The sequence below is a fragment of the Haliotis cracherodii genome, unplaced genomic scaffold (assembly GCF_022045235.1).
Source record: "Haliotis cracherodii isolate W230 unplaced genomic scaffold, xgHalCrac1.p SCAF_10, whole genome shotgun sequence".
In the NCBI taxonomy this organism is placed as follows: Eukaryota; Metazoa; Mollusca; class Gastropoda; order Lepetellida; family Haliotidae; genus Haliotis; species Haliotis cracherodii.
This window is the reverse complement of record NW_027266265.1, coordinates 44368204-44388892: the sequence shown is the minus strand read 5'-3', so window position 1 is coordinate 44388892 and position 20689 is coordinate 44368204. Positions and strand designations below refer to the sequence as shown.

The window sequence follows — 20689 nt, the reverse complement described above, 5'->3', positions numbered from 1 at the left end:
TTGATGCATTCATCGCATTCCAGTTGTATAGATAGCTGTTCACAACATCGATCACTGGATTTTCTGGTCCACATTCGATTATTTAAAGCCGCGATCGTATGGCTTGGATATTGTAGTGCAGCGTTAAACAACAAGCAAACAAACAAAAACAATATTCTCTTACTCCCTCATTTGCTGAAAGCGGCGCTCGCTTGCTCACAAGCTTACTCACTCACTCCAAACAAATATGTAGGTTGTTTCAAATTGTTCACACGCAGGCTGAATTTTTTGCATCTCGCTATGTTCCAGGTTCGAATCACCTGTATGTGTTCATGAACCCCCTGAAGCCCGAGACCGATGTGGACCTCCCAGCCCAGATCACGTGGGAGTTTGCCCAGAAGGAGATCGCTCAGGCCAAGGGTTTTGCCACAGGATCAGCGGGCATGACAAAAGGTAATAATTTGGTCAAGGCTCTCTGTTCATCTTTTCAACGTTTCTTTGGGGGGGGGGGGGGGGATTTAGGGGCAAAATATGTCTGTAGTACCCACTGCTTGTTGTGAGGGCAGATGAGAAAGGATTTGGTGGTTTAGATGTGTGACAGTGATGATTGTGATGATCATGCCCTCATGGCCTGATGCCCTGATCCTACTCATGCAGTCATGGCAGGCCAATGACAGTGGCGTAAAACAACAGTCACTCAGTATTTCAGTTCCTGACCTTCTTGCTGCTCATACTGTCAACTACTGGCTTTAATATTTAGTGGTCATTGTAGGGTGGCAGGTCTATTACTGACAGTGACGTAAAACAACAGTCACTCAGTATTTCAGTTCCTGACCTTCTTGCTGCTCATGCTGTCAACCACTGACTTATTATTTAGTGGTCACTGTAGGGTGGCAGGTCTATTACTGACAGTGACGTAAAACAACAGTCACTCAGTATTTCAGTAACTGACCGTCTTGCTGCTCATGCTGTCAACCACTGTCTTCATTATTTAGTGGCCACTCTGATGAAGCTGGAATATGGCTGACAGAAATATAACATTCATTGGTCCGTATTTTTGAAAATGCTTGTTTTTGATCACAGAACAGCAGATCGCCCAGGAGCAGATCCTTGAGATCCTCCCAATGGTGTCGGAGGTCAATGCTGTGTCGGAGGAACTTAACAAGCAGAAAAACTTTGAGGTTGTCCTGATCTCCGCAGCAGCGCAGGAGGGACAGGGCGGCCAGAAGGGAACAAGGTACACCCTATTTCTCATTCTGTCTTTCAGTGTCTTTACCTTTTAGATATGAATGTTTCCATCATAAGCATAGGCTCTTAAAGATTTTTTTATGAAATATAATGTCAACTGCAGTAATTAATGATGAAGATTTTTCTTGAGATTCAACTTCTTTCCTTCATTGAGCAGAGGCCCCAGTGGTCTGAAGAACTACATTGTACTGTGCAGAGTTATAGCCCTTAGAGGTATGTCACTTAGAGTAATGTCCCTTAGTTGCCAGAGTCTGTTGACCATATCAGCTTGTTTCAGACTGACATTTCGGCAAGTAACTGCAATGTGATAATGTGTAAGTAATTAGTACAAGGCGGTAACTAACTGAAATTGTCCCGTGTCAGGAACTTCAGTAAGATGAGAATTAGGCTAAGGTGAATAACCTGTTACTAATAGATATGCTTAACTTCAGCATGTTCCTATGGTTACCAGATATGATAGGGTTTCAAAAGTATTGTTCTTGGAAAATCATTAAAGGGATATTGTCTGTTCTGTATGATTTTAATGAATTATTTATCTATTATCTATCTATAGGGCAACCAGGCCTTACTTTCAAAATTATTGCTAAAGAAAGTAATAATTCTGGTTAAAATGTTTTTATTTGCAAGTCCTATACATAATGATAATTCTTAGCAGTTTTTGTAAATTTTAATTATTAACTTTATATTAAGGCACATGAAATAGTTGACAAATGGAAGTACAATAATATGAAGTCATTTTAATGGAAAACTGTATAATAATATTGTAGTAGAATTCTGAATTCAAATGAAGTACTATTTGGTCTAATATATTATGAATTTCCAGTGTTGGCATTTTCACTCCGATGTATGTAGCTGTGTTCTTGATTGAGTCATGTATCAATGCTTGCAGTTATAACTTCACATCTCATTGCTATTGAATTGCCTTCACAAATGCATGTAACATTTGTATTTTAAGTACACGTTTATCATTAAGATTTCTCAGTGGGATTGAAGGGGCATAGCTGTCTTAGTTGTCTAAAGTGTTCTAATTCGCTGTGCAGAGTTACTTCCCTTTGGAGTACCAGAAACCAATGATGAAGTGTTCCAATTCAACTTTTGTCCTGATTATGTCAGTTTGTCAGAACCATACCTGACCTAGGGTTTCACCAAAGTGGTAAATGTCAAAGACATGCATCACCTCGAGGTTCCCTCGATATCAAACTCTGATAGCTATGACTGACCCGACCTAGGGTTTCACCAAAGTGGTAAATGTCAAAGACATGCATCACCTCGACCTTCCCTCGATATCAAACTCTGATAGCTATGACTAAAATAAAAAAACAAACAGAAGAATAGGAACAGATCTTGAAGATAATTTTGTTGCATTATTTCACATACAGGTAATAAAAAAATGAAAAATAACATCCAGATATGTTTTGCTATCAACTATATATGCTTGTCCTAATTCCTGTTAGAGCACTGATTTTCCTGTCGTGATAGCTAATCACATATACAAGTGTTTTTGTCTTGCAGTGATGTGAATTCAATTTTTGATGACCATTTTCACATTTTCAGAGTGTATATTTGCATATTTTAGACATTTACATTTTTTCCATATTTTACTTAATTCCCAATAGCAGGAGCAAGGATGCAGCCAGGTATCTCACTCCCTGATCTGCCAATCCATCTGCTTGTCTCAAAGACAAACAAATTTTTTCATTGCCATTGCCCAGTATTTAGTTGCCTGGAATCTTTCCCCTTGAACCATATTCATCCTTTGTCCAGCTTCCTCTCTATGCTAGTTACTGTGGACATGATTTAGAACCTTTTTCTAAGAAGCGACATTACTTGATAAGTAATTCTTACTTATAATTCTCTTCTGCACATTATGTACGGAAGCGTAGCAGGGCCACGGTGAATTTTGTGTGTGTCAAAGTATCTCCTACGTAGGACTTATTATCTCCTACGTAGGACTTAGTATCTCCTACGTAGGACTTAGTATCTCCTACGTAAGACTTACTATCTCCTAAGTAGGACTTAGTATCTCCTACGTAGGACTTACTATCTCCCACGTAGGACTTAGTATCTCCTACGTAGGACTTACTATCTCCTAAGTAGGACTTAGTATCTCCTACGTAGGACTTACTATCTCTTACATAGGACTTAGTATCTCCTACGTAGGACTTATTATGGCCTAGAATCACTATCTCCTATATAGGACTTAGTATCTCCTATGTAGGAATGAATATCTCCTACGTAGGACTTAATATCTCCTACGTAGGACTTATTATCTCTTACATAGGACTTATTAGCTCCTATGTAAGTCTTCCTATCTTCTACGTAGAACTTCCTATCTCCTACGTAGGACTTAGTATCTCCTACGTAGGAGATAGGAAGTTCTACGTAGGAAATACTAAGTCTTACAAAGGAGATAGTGATTCTAGGCCATACTAAGTCCTACGTAAGAGATAGATAGTCCTACGTAGGAGATAGTAAGTCCTACGTAGGAGATAGTAAGTCCTACGTAGGAGATAATAAGTCCTACGTAGGAGATAATAAGTCCTATGTAGGAGATAATAAGTCCTACATAGGAGATAATAAGTCCTACGTAGGAGATATAAAGTCCTACGTAGGAGATAATAAGTCCTACATAGGAGATAATAAGTCCTATGTAGGAGATAATAAGTCCTACGTAGGAGATACTCAGACCAAAAAAAAATTCACCGTGGCCCTACAATGCTTCCGTAATTATGATATATATCTTTTTAAAAAAAAACTATTATTGTATTTGCTTCAAAGCTTGGACCGCTTTAAAATATATTTCATTATTTTATAAAATTATGATATTATTTTACTATGCTTCAAAGCATGAATATTATTTATTAGCTTTCTTTTATTAAAGGTAAAAATGACCAATTTGTTTTTCCAACACAAGAATAGGCATAAGAAACATAATGGATTATAATTTGTGAAACAAGTGTGAAAACTATGTATGTGTGCGTGTGCGTGCGCGTGCGCGTGAGTGTGCGTGTGTGTGTGTCTATGTGTGTGTGTGCGTGCGTGTGTGTCTTTGTGTGTGTGTGAGAATTGAACCCATGGTCATGCTCCTCCAACAGATCTCTTGTTGGTCTGTGGGCACGGGTGGCCCAGTCGTCTAAGTCAATTCGCTGTGCAGAGTTGCGTCCCTTGGGCACGCCAGGAACCCATGACTGTTGGTTCGAGACCTGGTTTGCCCCGATTATGTTTCTAGGTTTGTCAACACCATACCCGTTCTTGTGGGTTTCACCGAAGTGGTAAACATCTGAGACCTGCATCACTTCGTGCTTTCCTCCCACATTAAGCTGACACGCCGTGATATAACTGGAATACTGTTAAAAGCGGCGTTAAACCCAACTCACTCACTCACTCTTGTTGGTGTGCTGCAGACAGAATTATTTATTTCTGGCTGCTGCCTGTTAAATAACAAACAAACTCTTTTTAATCTAACAAATAGCACTGAGAAGTGACTTTCCACAATGCTCATGATGTTTTTTGTGTTGCGATAAGACATGATCGACTCCAACGTTTGCCAGTCGTTCGACTGAGGAACAGAACTGTTAAGATATCTCGCTACATGTAAGTTTTGTCCGCTAGAAGACGAGGGCTAGATGTTCTGGTTGGAGATGTTATAGATGTGATGCAGAAACGGATCTAGACGGAACGACGATGTTACAGGGAAAGGATTAACTTACTAACATCTCACATTACTTACCCGGTACATCATTAAATCTCTACCAGAAATATACTACTCAAAAGAAGATAAGGAACACCCTATTCTTTAAGTTAAAGAATGCCCTAGTAAACATATTACTATAGTTAATCTGTCATGCCATGACAGATTAGCTATAGTAATATGAAAGAATAGGGTGTTCTTTAAGTTCTTTTGTGTAGTATATAATTTGTTTACAATCACCAAAATTTGAACCATTCTGACGTTAGAAAATACTTCCTAACAAAGTATTGAAATTCTGGTCGAAATGAATGATGACAATCTAACAATTAAAAATTAAGATGTTTTTAAATAGATATGACCATGTTGTGGTAACACTAACTTCCTAACTGTGTTTAACAACAACCAATATAATGATCATAAATGTTAATTCAGGAATATTGATACAAAACTGTTAGAAATGAACTTAATATTATTAATATGAAAAAAGTTAAAAATACTAATACTATTCACTAAACAGTTATAACATTTTTTTAAACATGTTTTTTTCTGTTAGTTGAAAATATTGCTCATTTTCATTTTCGTTCCATGGATTTTTATCAGCATCACAATGAGGTTGGACCAATTTCATTTCTTGTTACACAGATATTCTTGCCCAGAATTCCTAAAGACAAGGGGCAAATTCAAAAGCTGTCACACTTGATTAGCAGTTAATACCTCTCAGAGGAAAGTCTTGATTTAACATTTTAACAAAAATGTAAACATGAAGATTTGCTACAAAAGCAGGTAATCACTGTAGCTTATATGTTTTTAGACTTCTTGAAAATTTTAGAACAGATTTGTCAATAAAACAAGTAAATTGGTCTGACCTTATTATTAAAAATGAAACAAATGAAAGTATGAAGACGAGGAACAAATGTCAATTGTTTGAGTAACTGGCAGAATATCATCCTGTATAATCAGAGACTATATGTCAGTTTATTGTGAATTTATTGATGAAATACTGTATTTATATGCCAAAAAAATTGATATTTCACTAGCATGTTATTTTACAAGATACTACTGCAGGAACTACATTTAGAGTCAAATCATACTTTAAGCCGGAACTACTTTCAATCTGCCTCAATGATACAACGATCTGAGACATAAGACATGAAAGATCAGTGTGAAAATACATTACAAACAACATTTGGATTGTTATTTCAAATAGCTTATAATGTCATCTTGTGACTTGAGAAAAGTTGCCATTTTGACTTTTGGCTGTACTGTTCCTGAAAACAGCAATTTTGTCAGATGACTCCATGACATAGACATATTATTTGACAAGAAAAGGTAAATATCTTATACATCTGTCGTACTATATGGGTTTTATGAAACAAGCTGATCTCGTTGTGGTGAGTATGATGTTTTAAACCACCTACGCTATCGTACCCTCAGCAAAGCAGAAGAGGATCTTTCGGTCAGGTACTCCCGACGAGACTGCAAGCTTTATTACCCATAATACCCTGCATCTGTTGTCATCCATCAATTTATTTTATGTTGGGTTTGGTTATTTTTGAATATTGCTAATATTTTTCATTCTTTTAACCTTAAATACAGGTACTGTTTCATATTCAAAACTGTAGGCTGATTTGTTTTTTTCTCTAACATCGGTTTTGGCTGAGGTGATTGTTGGTAGGAATTTCGAACCAATGTTATGTGGAGGGTCAGTGAACTGATTAACATTGTGATCATGCTGTCTTCAATTTCTATATCAGAAAAACAAATATGATTGATTTCTTTGAAATTCTTATATGTAGCCAAGGTGAAGGTGATTTTGAAATAGATTTATCTCAATTTGTCTATTGTAAACAGTGACATTCCATTCCAGTCTTTCCATTCCATATTCAGTGTGGGTGGAGGATTTCTTTTCTCTTTAGATCTTTTGAACATATTTTGCAAAATTAGCCGAAATAGACATTTACATGGGGAATGTATAAGGAATGAAAGATGAATGATGTGCTAATTCAAAATCGTCATTTTGTATAATTTTTCATATTTCATTGTAGTCGCCATGACAACAAAGATGGTTTCGTATTCCTGTTACTTTTTGATCAAATTATGCTGTCTGTTGACACACGAGAAGTACAGAAACAATAAACATGTGACTTAATATTGCTTAAGTGACTTGTCATTCAAACAAGATTTCTAAATTAAAACATCTTGTGTGTCCAAAACTGTTTGTACTCGTAATATTGTTTCCTTAGTTTTATACACCACAAAATTCTTCAGATGGCCCCTAGCTTTTTTTTACCTGTTAGAGAACAGAACTTGTAGGGAGTGTATATATAGTATTTATCGTATAGTACCAGTCATTGTAGCGACATACTGCCTTTTTCTTCTCAGTGTTTTCCTTGACGACATGGGGTAACTTTTGTAACTATTTGCATGCGCATATTCCCAATTCCTTGTTTAGCCCCAGATGTTGGTAGATATCAATATCGTCATGTTACGACGTCGCGACACAGCTCAATATATAGTTGCATGCGCACACTGTACTGGAAGCCTTGTGAAGCTGTGTAATGCGCATTTAGTTGTTACAAATATCAGCCATTATGCAATAATGCATATTATATTGTTATGTTGATGTATAAAATTTATATAAATGGAATTTTTAATCTATGAACAATATTTCATAACCATATTGTCAAAATATTGTCCATGAATAGACAATGCCTTTAAGAAAGTGGTCAAATGTAACAAATGTTATATTTGGGATAACACTTTCTTGGCAAAATACAAATTCTCGTACTTTTGGGGGTTGAGTCCCATCGGGGATTTGAACCCATATTGCCAGAGTGAGGCACCTAATTGCCAGCGCACAAAGTCAGCGATCTAATCCACTCTGGCACCGAGACTTCTACAAAAATGGAAGTCTGGCAACTGGTAGTCTAGATCACGTACATTTTTCTACCCCTTGATTAGGTGCCTCACTCTGGCTGTGTGAGTTCGAATCCCTGATGGGACTCAACCCAAGAAAGTGTTATCCAAAATGTAACTGATGGTACTCAACCCAAGAAAGTGTTATCCAAAATGTAACTGATGGTACTCAACCCAAGAAAGTGTTATCCCAAATGTAACACTTGTTTTGAAATATTGTCTAGTAGCGCTAAGTACAAGATTACTATCTTGTTGAAATGGAATTCTATGAATACAAAATATTACTTAACGGTATTTCTACATAAAATATTTAAGTGGGAGATTTTTTGTTATGAAAAAATTCTTTTGGCCCCATTAAAATATTTTCCAAGTGTAAGATACTCCCAGGAATCTCCAGGATACCCCCAGGTATTTCTCATAAAAATAACTAGAAATTTCTAATAACTGGAAATAAATTGTCCACCCCCTTCTCAATTCATTTCATTATTTGGTTATATTTTGGACCTTCCCCGAAACATGTCATGTATGGGTGACCTCCCCTGATTCACACACTTGCCTGAAATGACACAATGCTGTATGCCAACCACTTGTGAATGAATGTAATGGGAATCACTGAATGATCACTCAGCATTTGCATCTGAAAACAATGAAACAACATTTCCTTGCTTGTCCTTTTATATTTAATATTGCTCATGCTCACTGATAGTTTCTCTATAGTTGTATCTAAAATATTAGTGAACACATTCTTGTAGAACTCATTTTTAAGAATTGTTACAACATTTTCAAATATTCTGTATGTCTCCAGTACCCACGCGACACGTGCAGATCCGGGTTAGAGTAGGTCTTCAACAACCCATTTTTGTCGTAAGAGGCGATTTACAGGATGGTGGTCAGGATCACTGACTTGGTTGATGCAAGTCATCATATCCCAAATACTTAGATTGATGTTCATGATGACAATCACTGGATTGTCTGGTCCAGGCTTGATTATTTATAGCTGTCATATAGCTGGAAAATTGCTGACTGCAGCGTTAACCAACAAACAAAGCAGTACGCCACACATGTTGTAAGGGACGACAAATGAGGAATGCATTGTTACGGTGTGTGACCTGGATGATTGCTGGTCATCGTACCCTGACGTCATACCCTGATGCTCATGCTATCAACCACTTGGTCGTGGTTCAATCATTCAAAGGCTGACACGATATATCTGTTACATTGCTGACACCAGAGTAATGAACAACAATCCCTCACTCACCCACCTTCATATATTCTCCTAAAAAAAAGTTAAAAACCACCTGATTCTTTTAAATTACTATAGTAATATGAAAGAAGCATGTGTTCTTGCCATGACATATTATCTTTAGTAATTTGAAAGAATCAATCATTCTTTAACTTTTTTTATGTAGTACAATATATATATTATTTGCAGAAATTCTGCAATATATGAGCTAGTTCAGATTTGATGGGCAATTTATTGTCTCACTGATACCTATGAGGGGTTTGATAATTGATTAACATGTAACAGGAATCACCATGACAAATTTAAGTATGATAACATCTATATTTGTTCCCACAAGTAGTTGTCAGCGTTGTTCTAGTTTTAGTTTGAATCATGTAGCACAGTTGTCAATTATAAAGATACACAATATTTGATTGTTTTAAATTATCTCGAAAATAACGGTTCCACACAAAAATCTAGAGTATGTAGCATTTCCTATTTATGTTGCAAATTGTGTTACATCTGTTGTAACATGTAGTCCCTTAGAAGATCTGGGTTAGAATTGGTATTCAGCAACCCATGCTTTCGGGTTAATGGGAACGGGTGGTCAGGCACACTGACTTGGTTGATGCATGTCATCGATCCCAATTGCGTGGATCGATGCTCATGATGTGAATCACTGGATTGTCTGGGCTAGACCTTGTTTTTATTACAGACCGCCATCATATAGCGGGAATATTGCTGAGTGTGGTGTTAAATAACAAGTAAACAAACAAACAAAAGCAATAACCTTGAACATGATATTAAAACCCATATCACCTCAACAAAACATAAGCATTGAACAACAAACATATACAACGTGTAAAGTCATTGCCATTAAATGTGGTAAGGTAACCAGTATTGTCAATAGACTATACTAACGCATGCTATTATTGATGATTGTACAACACTGAATAAATTAATTGTTCTAGAGAAATAAAGGTCCTATCCTCTCCTACCTTTTTTATGACAAACTATATATATTTTTCTTGAATGTTGAATTTTTTTTACAGCATAATATCTTGACTTCTTGAAATGATGTTATTTTATAGGTGTCTGTAATAATCTGTCTGTATGTAGGTGACACAGCCCTGTGACATGGTGACTGTCTTTGAGGGCTGTGTTCTATTCTGTTGTAGCCCAGTGTTATCATGCGTATGTTCTACTGGCTCTACATTAGGGATACTTGTAATAACCGGTTCTATGTTATTAACCCTGTGACTGTGTACTATTCTGTTTTATTGACTGTACGTTAGGGATAACCTGTAAAAACATTCTATATCTTATTCAAAGATCTGTGTCTACATATATGAAATGTTCTGTTGTTGCTAGTTCCACATCAGGGGTTGGTGCTATTCTGCTATTTCTTACATGGCAGGTTTTCACTATTCCCGCTGGTTGTATGTAATACCATTATGTTAGGGCCTCTTCATGCGTTTATATTCTAGACTTCTGTTATCATATACTCTAGGGCTCTGTATTCTGTTTATATTATAGACTTCTGTTATCATGTACTCTAGGCCTCTTCATACGTTTATATTCTAGACTTCTGTTATCATATACTCTAGGGCTCTGTATTCTGTTTATATTCTAGACTTCTGTTATCATGTACTCTAGGGCTCTGTATTCTGTTTATATTCTAGACTTCTGTTATCATGTACTCTAGGCCTCTGTATTCTGTTTATATTCTAGACTTCTGTTATCATGTACTCTAGGGCTCTGTATTCTGTTTATATTCTAGACTTCTGTTATCATATACTCTAGGGCTCTGTATTCTGTTTATATTCTAGACTTCTGTTATCATGTACTCTAGGGCTCTGTATTCTGTTTATATTCTAGACTTCTGTTATCATGTACTCTAGGCCTCTGTATTCTGTTTATATTCTAGACTTCTGTTATCATATACTCTAGGGCTCTGTATTCTGTTTATATTCTAGACTTCTGTTATTATATACCCTAGGGCTCTGTATTCTATCTATATTTTAGATTTTTGTAATTATATACACTAAGGCTCTGTATTCTGTTTATATTCTAGGGCTCTATATCATGTTTATAGTCAAGGACTCTGTATCCTGTTTATATTCTAGGGCTCTATATCCTGTTTAAAGTCTAGGGCTCTATATCATGTTTATAGTCAAGGGTTCTGTATTGTGTTTATATTCTAGGGCTCTATGTCCTGTTTATATTCTAGGGCTCTATATCCTTTTTATAGTCAAGGGTTCTGTATTGTGTTTATATTCTAGGGCTCTATATCCTGTTTATATTCTAGGGCTCTATATCTATTTATAGTCAAGGGTTCTGTATTGTGTTTATATTCTAGGGTTGTATTTCCTGCATTACAGCTCTAATATTCTGTCTGTGTTATTGGTTCTCTTATACACTATTACTAGAGTTCGGTGAATGCTATGTAATATTCTGTCCTGCGTAGTCTAGGGTTGTGTAGTGATGTAGGTTGATGGCCGTAATACACAAGTATATCTGGAGTGTCCTTTTTGTAGAGTGATGGTGAAGATGAAGAACCTTCTTAATGGCAACACCTGGCTGTGGGAACGAGGCAAGTTCATGAACAGGCGCTACCTCATACAGGTAATAATAGGAACATCGTTAGTAGGCACTATCTTGCACAGGTAATAGTTTGAACATTGCTGAAAGGTGCCATGGTTTTACTCGTATACTATTCTTTCAAATACCCTACCTCTATTACATCATAGCCATAAATTCCCTGTTTAGGCTGTCATCATGCCAGAAAATCTTTAGATTTTCAACAGATGTTTTCTTCTATGCCAACTACTTTATAATTAGTTTTGAGACAAATGCTATCCTCAGGCTAATGTAACTTTATATGTTTGTATATTTGATTTTAGACTGTTTTGAGGGAGCTCTGACAATTCAATAAACAAAACGAATTAGTAAAGAAAAGTAAATTGATATGGATTTATTATCATGTCTTATTGATTTGGCCTAATAAAGTCTGTATAATCCCAGGAAATGTATCAACGCTATTTGGATGGAGAGGACGTTTCACACATCAAAAAGGAAGATGACCCGTTCTGGGAGCCAACAGAGGATGTGCTGATTGGTACCGCCAACGTGTTTCTTCAGTCACTGGCTTTCGGGCTAGACTTTGACGACAAGGTTGTCATCACGGATTACAAGGCGCAAGAGGAAGGATTTCTGTTTGTGAATGTCACGCCATGTACTCAGTCCGGCAAACCTTTTGATGAGGAATACTTTGTGGAAAGCCCAAACGAGCTGCTGCAGAAACCGTATCACTTCAAGGTAGGCTGTGAACTAGCTCTGTAGCCTTCATTCTTTAACTTCTTTTGAGTTGTATATTTCGGTCACCTGTTATGTTAGGTCTTCCAGCCTTTGGGTATCACTCAATGACTTCCTTTAATGTCACGTTCATGGATTTTGAGTTTCTTTATGTCTAGAAGCTGCTCTTCAACTGATAGTGACAGAGTTGTTAGGTACAACTGATGATTTTTGTGATTTATTTCCACTCAGGTAACGATACAGAGTGCGGACATCAACAAGCCACGCTTCTCGAAAGGTGTCCGCATCAAGTACAAGGACTACAAGGGGGAGTTGGTGGAGACGCCGATGATCAGCGGTACCCTGCAGCCAGAGTTTAAACACTCCAAGATCATCTCCTTCAGCGAGGTCACCCAGGAACACCTCACCTTCTTCGAGAAAGGCAACATCGCGTTCCTGGTGTACGGCGTTCAGGAGGACACGGTGCCAGACCGCCGGCTGCTGAAACTGTCCACAAGGGTGAGTCTTTCTATCAAAACTGTCTCTGTGGTGTAGCGAACAGATTGTCTGACCAGGGAGCGGAAGGTTGGTGGTTCGTTCCCTAGCATCTAAAAGACGTTAGAAGATGGAACTTGTTGTTATTCTGCTAGGTATCCATGTTAAACTTTGATTCTCAAACTTATCCACAAGGATAAGTCTTTCTATCGAAACTGCCTCCATGGTGTAGTGAATTGATTGTCTGTCAGAAGAGTCGGAAGTTGGTAGTTCGTTCCCTAGCAGCCAAAAGATGGTAAAAGATGGTACTTGTTACGCTGCCAGGCTCATGGAATTGAGGAGATAAAACAAGGACTAGTCGGCTCGAAGTCTGAGTATGATATGTCTGAGTGGGTTTCCATGTTGATCTGTGACAAGGTAATTCAGTTGGCTAGCACTAGGAAATCGGCATGAGTCCGGACTAGTACATACAGAGTTGTGTCCCCTACTTATTCCAGGATCCAATGGTCTCAACACTATTCTTGTTCTATCAGAACTATGTTACCACCTCAATACCACTACAATTATGAGGAAGTCATTTTGAAATTTCTTCTTTTTATCCTGTTTCTTTTTTGTACCAGGAACTCCGTCAGATGGAGCAAATGGGCAATATGGCGGATAACGGGCGCCGAGGCACCATATTTGGCAATGATGCCGCAGTGTCTGAACAGTCCCATCTGAAGACTGAGATCGTACTTCTTCAGAGGAAATACGAGAGGCTGGCACAGAAGGAGAAACGGATGCAGGTCAGTAGAGAACCAACTCTCTCATACATCTATGGATAAGAGTGAGTGAGTGAGGTTTTATGCTGCTTTTAGAATATTCCATCAATATCATGGTGGGGAAAACCAGATGGGTTTCACACATTGTGCCCATGTTGGGAATCGAACCCGGACCTTTAGCTTGAGGAGGGAACACTTAAACCACTAGGCTACCCAAAGGGAATAATATTGCCAACAGTACAATAAAATGATCCTCATGCCAGATTTAGAGAATTTATGAGTTTTTATAAAAAAATATATATGAACATTAATCCGGGGATATTGTGGTCTAAGGTGACCTGATTCATTGTGCAAAGTTTCCTCACTTATGTGAACCAGGATCTGCTGATCAAGGTCCAAATCTCAGATTGGCTCCAGTTATGATTCTTGGTCTGAACGTGTGTATCCCTGAAGTAGTCTGCCTGCCTGACTTTGGGCTTTCAGACCCATCCTCAAATAGTGTTCAAAGCAGCCTTGGACCCAACACATTCTTTGACTGGGTCTCTGTCTACCTAATGAGTAGAGGTAGGTGTTCTTGTAGGTTGTGATTGGATGACATGTAGCATGGCACCCAATGGTTCCCAGCATTGAATGCAAGTTAAATAGCAGACTACATGATTTTTGGGGGGTGAAGTAAAATCGTTCTATTAAAACACAAACATCAGCAGAAAAACTTGTAACTTTTATCGCTAAAACATCTTTTGAGGTATAGACATTAGGGCTGAGTCCAAATTTATTACCCGGGTACCCAACCCCCTATTACCCGACCCTACCCCGGTAGCCACTGCAGATCTCAAAAAGAGTTGGGAAGAAAATGTGTGAAAGTCAAAGGAATGTGGGCATTGTCAGAAAGAAATGCGAACATTAGCAACTTGTAGTGTAACCACTGAGCTATAGTGAGTTTATATAATTAAATAATGTATCACGTGACTAACCACAGGTCCGACCTGTCCCGAGTACCTGAGTTACCCGTCCCAGCCCTAATAGACATGTATTATGATTATTATGTTTGTTTAAGGACGCTATGCATACACATCTACAACCGGATACGGGCCAGATTTATGCCACATCTGTTGGCTGCCATCTGTTGCCTTAAAGCGCTTAAATAACTGCACGAACCAACAGAGGAATCAGTTGAACACACTCTTTATCTATCAACCTTTGTTTTGGTCGACAGCAACTATGTGACGAATGGTCCAAGAAACAGCCAGACCAACAACAGTTTGAGCCATTCTTACGTTCAGTGTCGGCTGTGGCCAACAGTTCAGGGACAAGACTCAAGACTCGTGTACAGCTACTCAACCAGGTGGGTACATAGGAGGGGAGGCAACTCTGTGTCTTCTGTTGAAAGCCGTCCAACTTTAATGCTGGATAATTTAGAGAATTTGATGATAGCCACTCTCCAAACTTGACAGAGAAAGGGGAATACAAAGAAAAGATTAGAGATTGGCAATAGCAGTAGGGAGATACCTTATAGAGAGCTTATGATAGACTAAGTGTCCCACATTAACTGTCTGAAGATTCCGGGGTAAAATAGGTCTTCAGCAACCCATGCTTGCCGTAAAAGGTGACTATGCTTGTCGTAAAAGGCGACTAACAGGATTGGGTGGTCAGGCTCGCTGACTTGGTTGATGCATGTCATCGATCCCAATTGCGTTGGTCGATGCTCATGATATTAATCACTGGATTGTCTTGTCCGGACTCGATTATTTACAGCCCGCCGTCATATAGCTGGAATATTGCTGAGTGTGGCGTTAAACAACAAACAAACCAACATTAACTGCCTATGCCCGGTTTTCTGGTTATAAAAAAATGAAAAAATGAAAGCACTTTTATCATTATTATCTGCAGCTTATGTCCATTGTATTAATGAGGCTTTAATCAACTGAATCTGTCTGTCATCGACCTCGTGTTCTCCCTGTTAAAATATCAGTAATATGTGTATAATTTTGAGGATACAAATTTATTTTCATCATGAAAATGATAGGGACCAAGAATGACAAAGAAATGGGGAGGATTATCTTTTTGGACACATTCTGGGTTGGACAATGTTCAGAATTGGATTATACCTGTGATTACTCTGTTTTTATTACACGTGTAATGGTTATAATTTCTAATTTCATTCACAGCGTGTGTGATTAGAAGAGTAATACAGCTATATAGTTGGTCGGGCCTGACATTTTTTTTTTAATGGTTTATAGATCCGCTGACTTTTATAATATATAATTCAGAAAAGCAATAAAATCAGAATGACAAGGTTTTTTATGTACAACCAACGGTAAAGTTACTGTGACAAAAGAAATGATAATGAAATGCCTCTGTCCGATTTTGGATTCATAATATTTATAAGGACCCTAACCTGAGGCCAAGATTTACAACAATGTTTATCACATACCGATCTTAAACTTCAGATGATTAAAAATATGTGTACTATGTGTATTTATTTAAAAAGACATCAATATCAAAGTTTGTAAACCAAATAAAAAAGAATGTTCGGCCAGAAAACACTATTTCATAAGACAGACATTCATATCTTTTAAAACGTAACAGTTAACTTTTTATGTCTCAGTGGAGCTTATATCTGTTTGGGTTTTTTAAAAAATTGTTTAGAATTCAGAATATTATGCATTAATCGACTTGTGTATTCACTATACAATTGTTCTCCTAAACTAATGTGGAATTGTTTTGAAATATTGTTACTTGAAATGAAATATTTGATTGAATAATCCATCTTTGTTGACCAAATACAAGCTTTATTTCAGCATTGTTTTCAGGTGTGGATGATATTGCTTCCAATGAATGAGCATGTATATACATATTAGAAAGCATGTATATATATTTATATATATTGGCTTGTGTCACCATTATGCTTGACGTCATTGTAAGTTGTCTCCCCTTACAGCTGCTTCAGTTACATAAGAGAACTTCACAGGGCTCATTAAGTCCACGAAACAATGTAACTATTTTTCAATTCAATACATAACAAAAACCTAGTCTTCTGTGGAGCATTTAACCCTTGAGTAGACAACAAACTACTAAACTCACTCGTGAGTGTGTCAAGCGTGATATGTCTTTGCACTCTGTAACTAAAACATGTTTCCTGCCAACTAGCCATATACTAGGAAGCTTTTGATAGTTAGATGAAGTTTTCATAAATTGTAGCATTGACTATTTTGAGTGGATGAGTCGGAAAAATATAATCGACACCAAGCAATTGCAGTTTATAAATTCATTATTACTTGCTGAACGAGAATACACAAAAAACAAACTTTGTCGGACAGACTTTTCACCTTTTTTTTCACTTGAATTTTAAATTTAATTCTTGACATTCAGTTTTGATAAATATATGATCAATGAGCATGTAAAAGCCAATTTGTTAAAACAGTAAACTACCGTTATAGCGAACTCAAAGGGACTGCTAATTTTAGTTTGTTATAACCGTAGTTCGTTATAAGCATGTTGTTATAACCGTAGTTTACTGTATCTCTAAACAAATCAAGACGGTTATCCAAGCAATAAAAACAGGTAGGTCTCATAGTTATAAAAGTTTAACCCTGTGATGTGCTGTTGCGGACACAACAATACACATCACTGTAAGTTGAGGGCCATTGTGCTAAAAGATTAAATAGAGTTATAGAAATTATTTTTCTGAATTGTCCTCAAGGAGTTTGAATCTATATTTTCATTTTGATTTTAAATTTAATCAAAATTTATTAATAGTGTTGGTAAACTGTATAATATATAGAAAAACGTAATGTTCTTCTTTGAAATCTTTTGAATTTTTTGTAATTAATGTTAGTTTGTAGTGAGAATTGTTTTAACCCAACTCCTGTATAATCAGAGTAAACAAACAACAGAAAACACCAATGCATGTGACTAAATCCACAATTCATTTCAGGTGCTTCAAGCTCAGAAATTTGTGCGCGAAAAACATAAACAACACCAAAATGGAGAAGTAAGACAGGCCCCTTTGCATGAAGGCAGTTGTTGACTTTGTCATACGCTTACGCTTGAACCATGTTTAACCCTTGCTGACTGCTTTAACCCCTGCATTAATGGTCAGGTCTTCAAACCAGGTGAACCCATCACATCAAATTGAATTGAATGCTGTTTGAATTTCTATTAATTATGTTAATCATCTGTTTATTTTTCACACTCTGTAAAATTCAATCACTGTGTCTTTGTTTTTGATAAACTAGTAAGAGGAATATGGATCGGCTTACAGTCATAATTTATTTTGATGTCAAGTTTGGGTTATCTTGGTTGGAAGACATACTTTTATTTGCATGGATTGAATGGTGCTCTTCTTTCTCTTAAATAATTTTGATAGAATAATCTGGCAGATATATGCAAAGTTGTTTTTATAAGAAAGTGGGGAAAATGTGTGGTAAATGGTGTTAATGATCATAGTCAATACTGCCAGTTTGTTCATAAGGTAGGTATATATGTGCTTCCATGACTGGTTATCATGGATATTATTGTTTGTTTGCATGGAAACACGGTGAAAGTGATTTCGTAATGTATGCATATGTTATTTGCGCTTTGTCTAGACAAAAAAGATTCTCAGTTGGACTAAATGAACCATCAATAAACTTTTAATCATTAGGACCAATTGTTGTGTCAGTTCATGCATAGAAAATGATAATTGAAACACAGTTCAACTAAGGATGATTCTTGTCTAGAAATGTTTTTTCAACAGGGCATGAATTATTGACAACATGGGGATCAGGTGGGTTTTTTTGTCAAGGAGGATGTATAGGTTCTATGAGAGTTACCCCCCTTGCAAAGATTTATCTCCCTTTGCTCTTACCAGGTTTCAGAAGAGAAAGATGACGATATAATTAGCTTGTATGTATTTGGTGAAGAGGAATCAGCTTTAGCAGAAGAGGCCGATCAGAATGCGGGGCTCATCGAATACAATAAAGTGGCCAAACACCATTTTGAATATGATAAACCTGCAATGCCCAGACAGAATGTAAGCCACTTATCTGAGACATATTGTCTCCCACCCTCACGTCCGGACCTCTGCACAAGTATCCTCAGTTTTTTGGAACCTGTTGATTTTGTTCAACCTCATGCCTGTGGATTTCTTAGTTTATTTTGCCGGCACCTTTGTTTTGCTTGATCATCAGAATTTTCTCCTCCACATTTGTTTCATTTTGTCCACGTCCATCCCCTTGCATCGTTATTCATAGTTTTGTTGTCACTTATTGGATGTTTGTGTTTTGTTATTGCTGCTCTTGGCCTTATAATGGATAAAGGATGACATTTAAAAGGACCTTGACATTGACCCCTCCAACACGTCTTAATGTCTCTGCAAACACATCTAACATCAGAGCATACAGCTTAGAATCAAGAATGAAAGGATATCATTCCCCTCAACCGTTTTCCTTAGAGATGGAGAACGAGGTCGGCCAGGATATAATGTTCAGGGTCGTGAATTATAGAATCGCCCTGATTATCATTAAAATCCTCCTTGATATGACTTGGCTGAGGCACCAGTGGTGTGCATCATTACTCGTACGTCCAGTGACTGGTTTCAGACTTGATTGCTTACAACTACCCTGATACATTTGGAATATTAAGGACTCGGTCATTCACTCACTCACTCACTCACTTCTTTCTCAGCTGGGGCTGTGGGGTAGCCCAGTGGGTAAAGTGTTACCTCCTCATGCCGAAGATCTCATGTTTGATTCCCCACATGGGTACAATGTGTGAAGCCCATTTCTGGTGTCCACCACTGTGATATTGCTTGAATATTGCTAAAAGCGGTGTAAGACCATACTCACTCACTCACCCACTCACTCACTCATTCATATATAAAAGCAAGGCAATATGTCTATGAAATATTCAGTGACCTTGAACCCATAGGTTGATGTCATCCAAGTTTTGATGATGTTAGGTTCGATTTCCATGAACTCAGGAAAGGCAAGGGTCCCTCCTATCATAACAGTCTTGTGTCAGCGCCGTGCCAGACACACCATAAGTATATGATTTTACTCTCAGACAGGCTCCGAGGAAAGATTACTTGAATTGGCTTTCTGACTTGTAAATATCCAGACTGCCAACAGACAGGTATAGTTTCACCTTCCTCAAGGTATCAGCTGAGAGTGTGAAAGTCCATATCAATCGTAGGGGGCACTAACAGATTTATACCACGTCAGCCATCAACACAATGCGCAGTACATCTCCATCGTATCAGACGACGTCTTGGGCCACATGAAGTGACCTTGGATTTTGAAAAAGTCCCCTTTACACTATAAACTATAAGACACACTAAATAATCCTTCTTTTGGTATAAATATTGAGATTGAATGCCTGGCCTGATAAGTATTTATGCTTATGTTGATCTCATATTTTTTTAAATATTCTTTTCATTGTTTCATTTAGCTTTATGCACATTATGTTTTTATGTTGTGAAACATTTATAAAATAATTGTAGATGTTTTTTCATTAAGGATATCCTGAAATAGATATATGCATGTAGAATATAGGCTTTGATGTGTATATATTTGCACTTATGTGAGATGTGGCATGTTCATGATAACAGTAGTGCAGTGAAAGGCTTGTTATTCTTATGAGGTTTGTAAAAGAAACCACAATGTTTTGTCTGATATACCTTTTGGTACTCTGTTACTGTTTGTGAAACTTGTTATTTCAATACAAATATGATATTATAAGATAAAAAAGGACTGAAATCCATGCAAAATAATTGGGGGGGGGGGGGGGGGGCAGTGATGTCTATGGAAGAAGCCTTTTAGGGACATTTTTATTATTTTTTTTTACTTGAAATTGCAAGATGTCATGTTGAAATTTCAAGGTAATAAGTATCTTGAAATTTCAACTTAGTATCTTGAACTTTCAAAATAGTATTGGAAAAAAAAAGAAAAATGGGCCTAAAAGGCTTCCGTAGATGTCCCTTTGATAAAGCGTTAATTGTTATGTGCACTACTGGAATAAATCTGAAGAATAGTTGCAAATCATAATCTGAATATAGTATAGAGTTTAATCTTAATTTGGTGTATTGAAACCAGTGAGGAATTC

General features: G+C 37.2%; 1 protein-coding gene across 4 annotated transcripts in view; it reads left to right on the top strand.

Moving 5' to 3' along the window:
* Positions 1–20689, top strand: part of LOC139451097 (kinesin-like protein KIF28) — an 85338-nt gene that overhangs the window by 54752 nt on the left and 9897 nt on the right. For 2 of the 4 annotated variants that reach the window (XM_071232912.1, XM_071232898.1), the window contains exons 18-26: positions 289–432; positions 1063–1216; positions 2844–2864; positions 11594–11681; positions 12081–12374; positions 12603–12869; positions 13466–13630; positions 14823–14951; positions 18459–18620. In XM_071232912.1, the coding sequence (XP_071089013.1) occupies positions 289–432; positions 1063–1216; positions 2844–2864; positions 11594–11681; positions 12081–12374; positions 12603–12869; positions 13466–13630; positions 14823–14951; positions 18459–18620 (1424 nt within the window). Of the gene's footprint in view, positions 1–288; positions 433–1062; positions 1217–2843; positions 2865–11593; positions 11682–12080; positions 12375–12602; positions 12870–13465; positions 13631–14822; positions 14952–17543; positions 17601–18458; positions 18621–20689 lie in introns of all 4 variants that reach the window. The other 2 variants (XM_071232917.1, XM_071232906.1) reach the window with 2 other exon arrangements.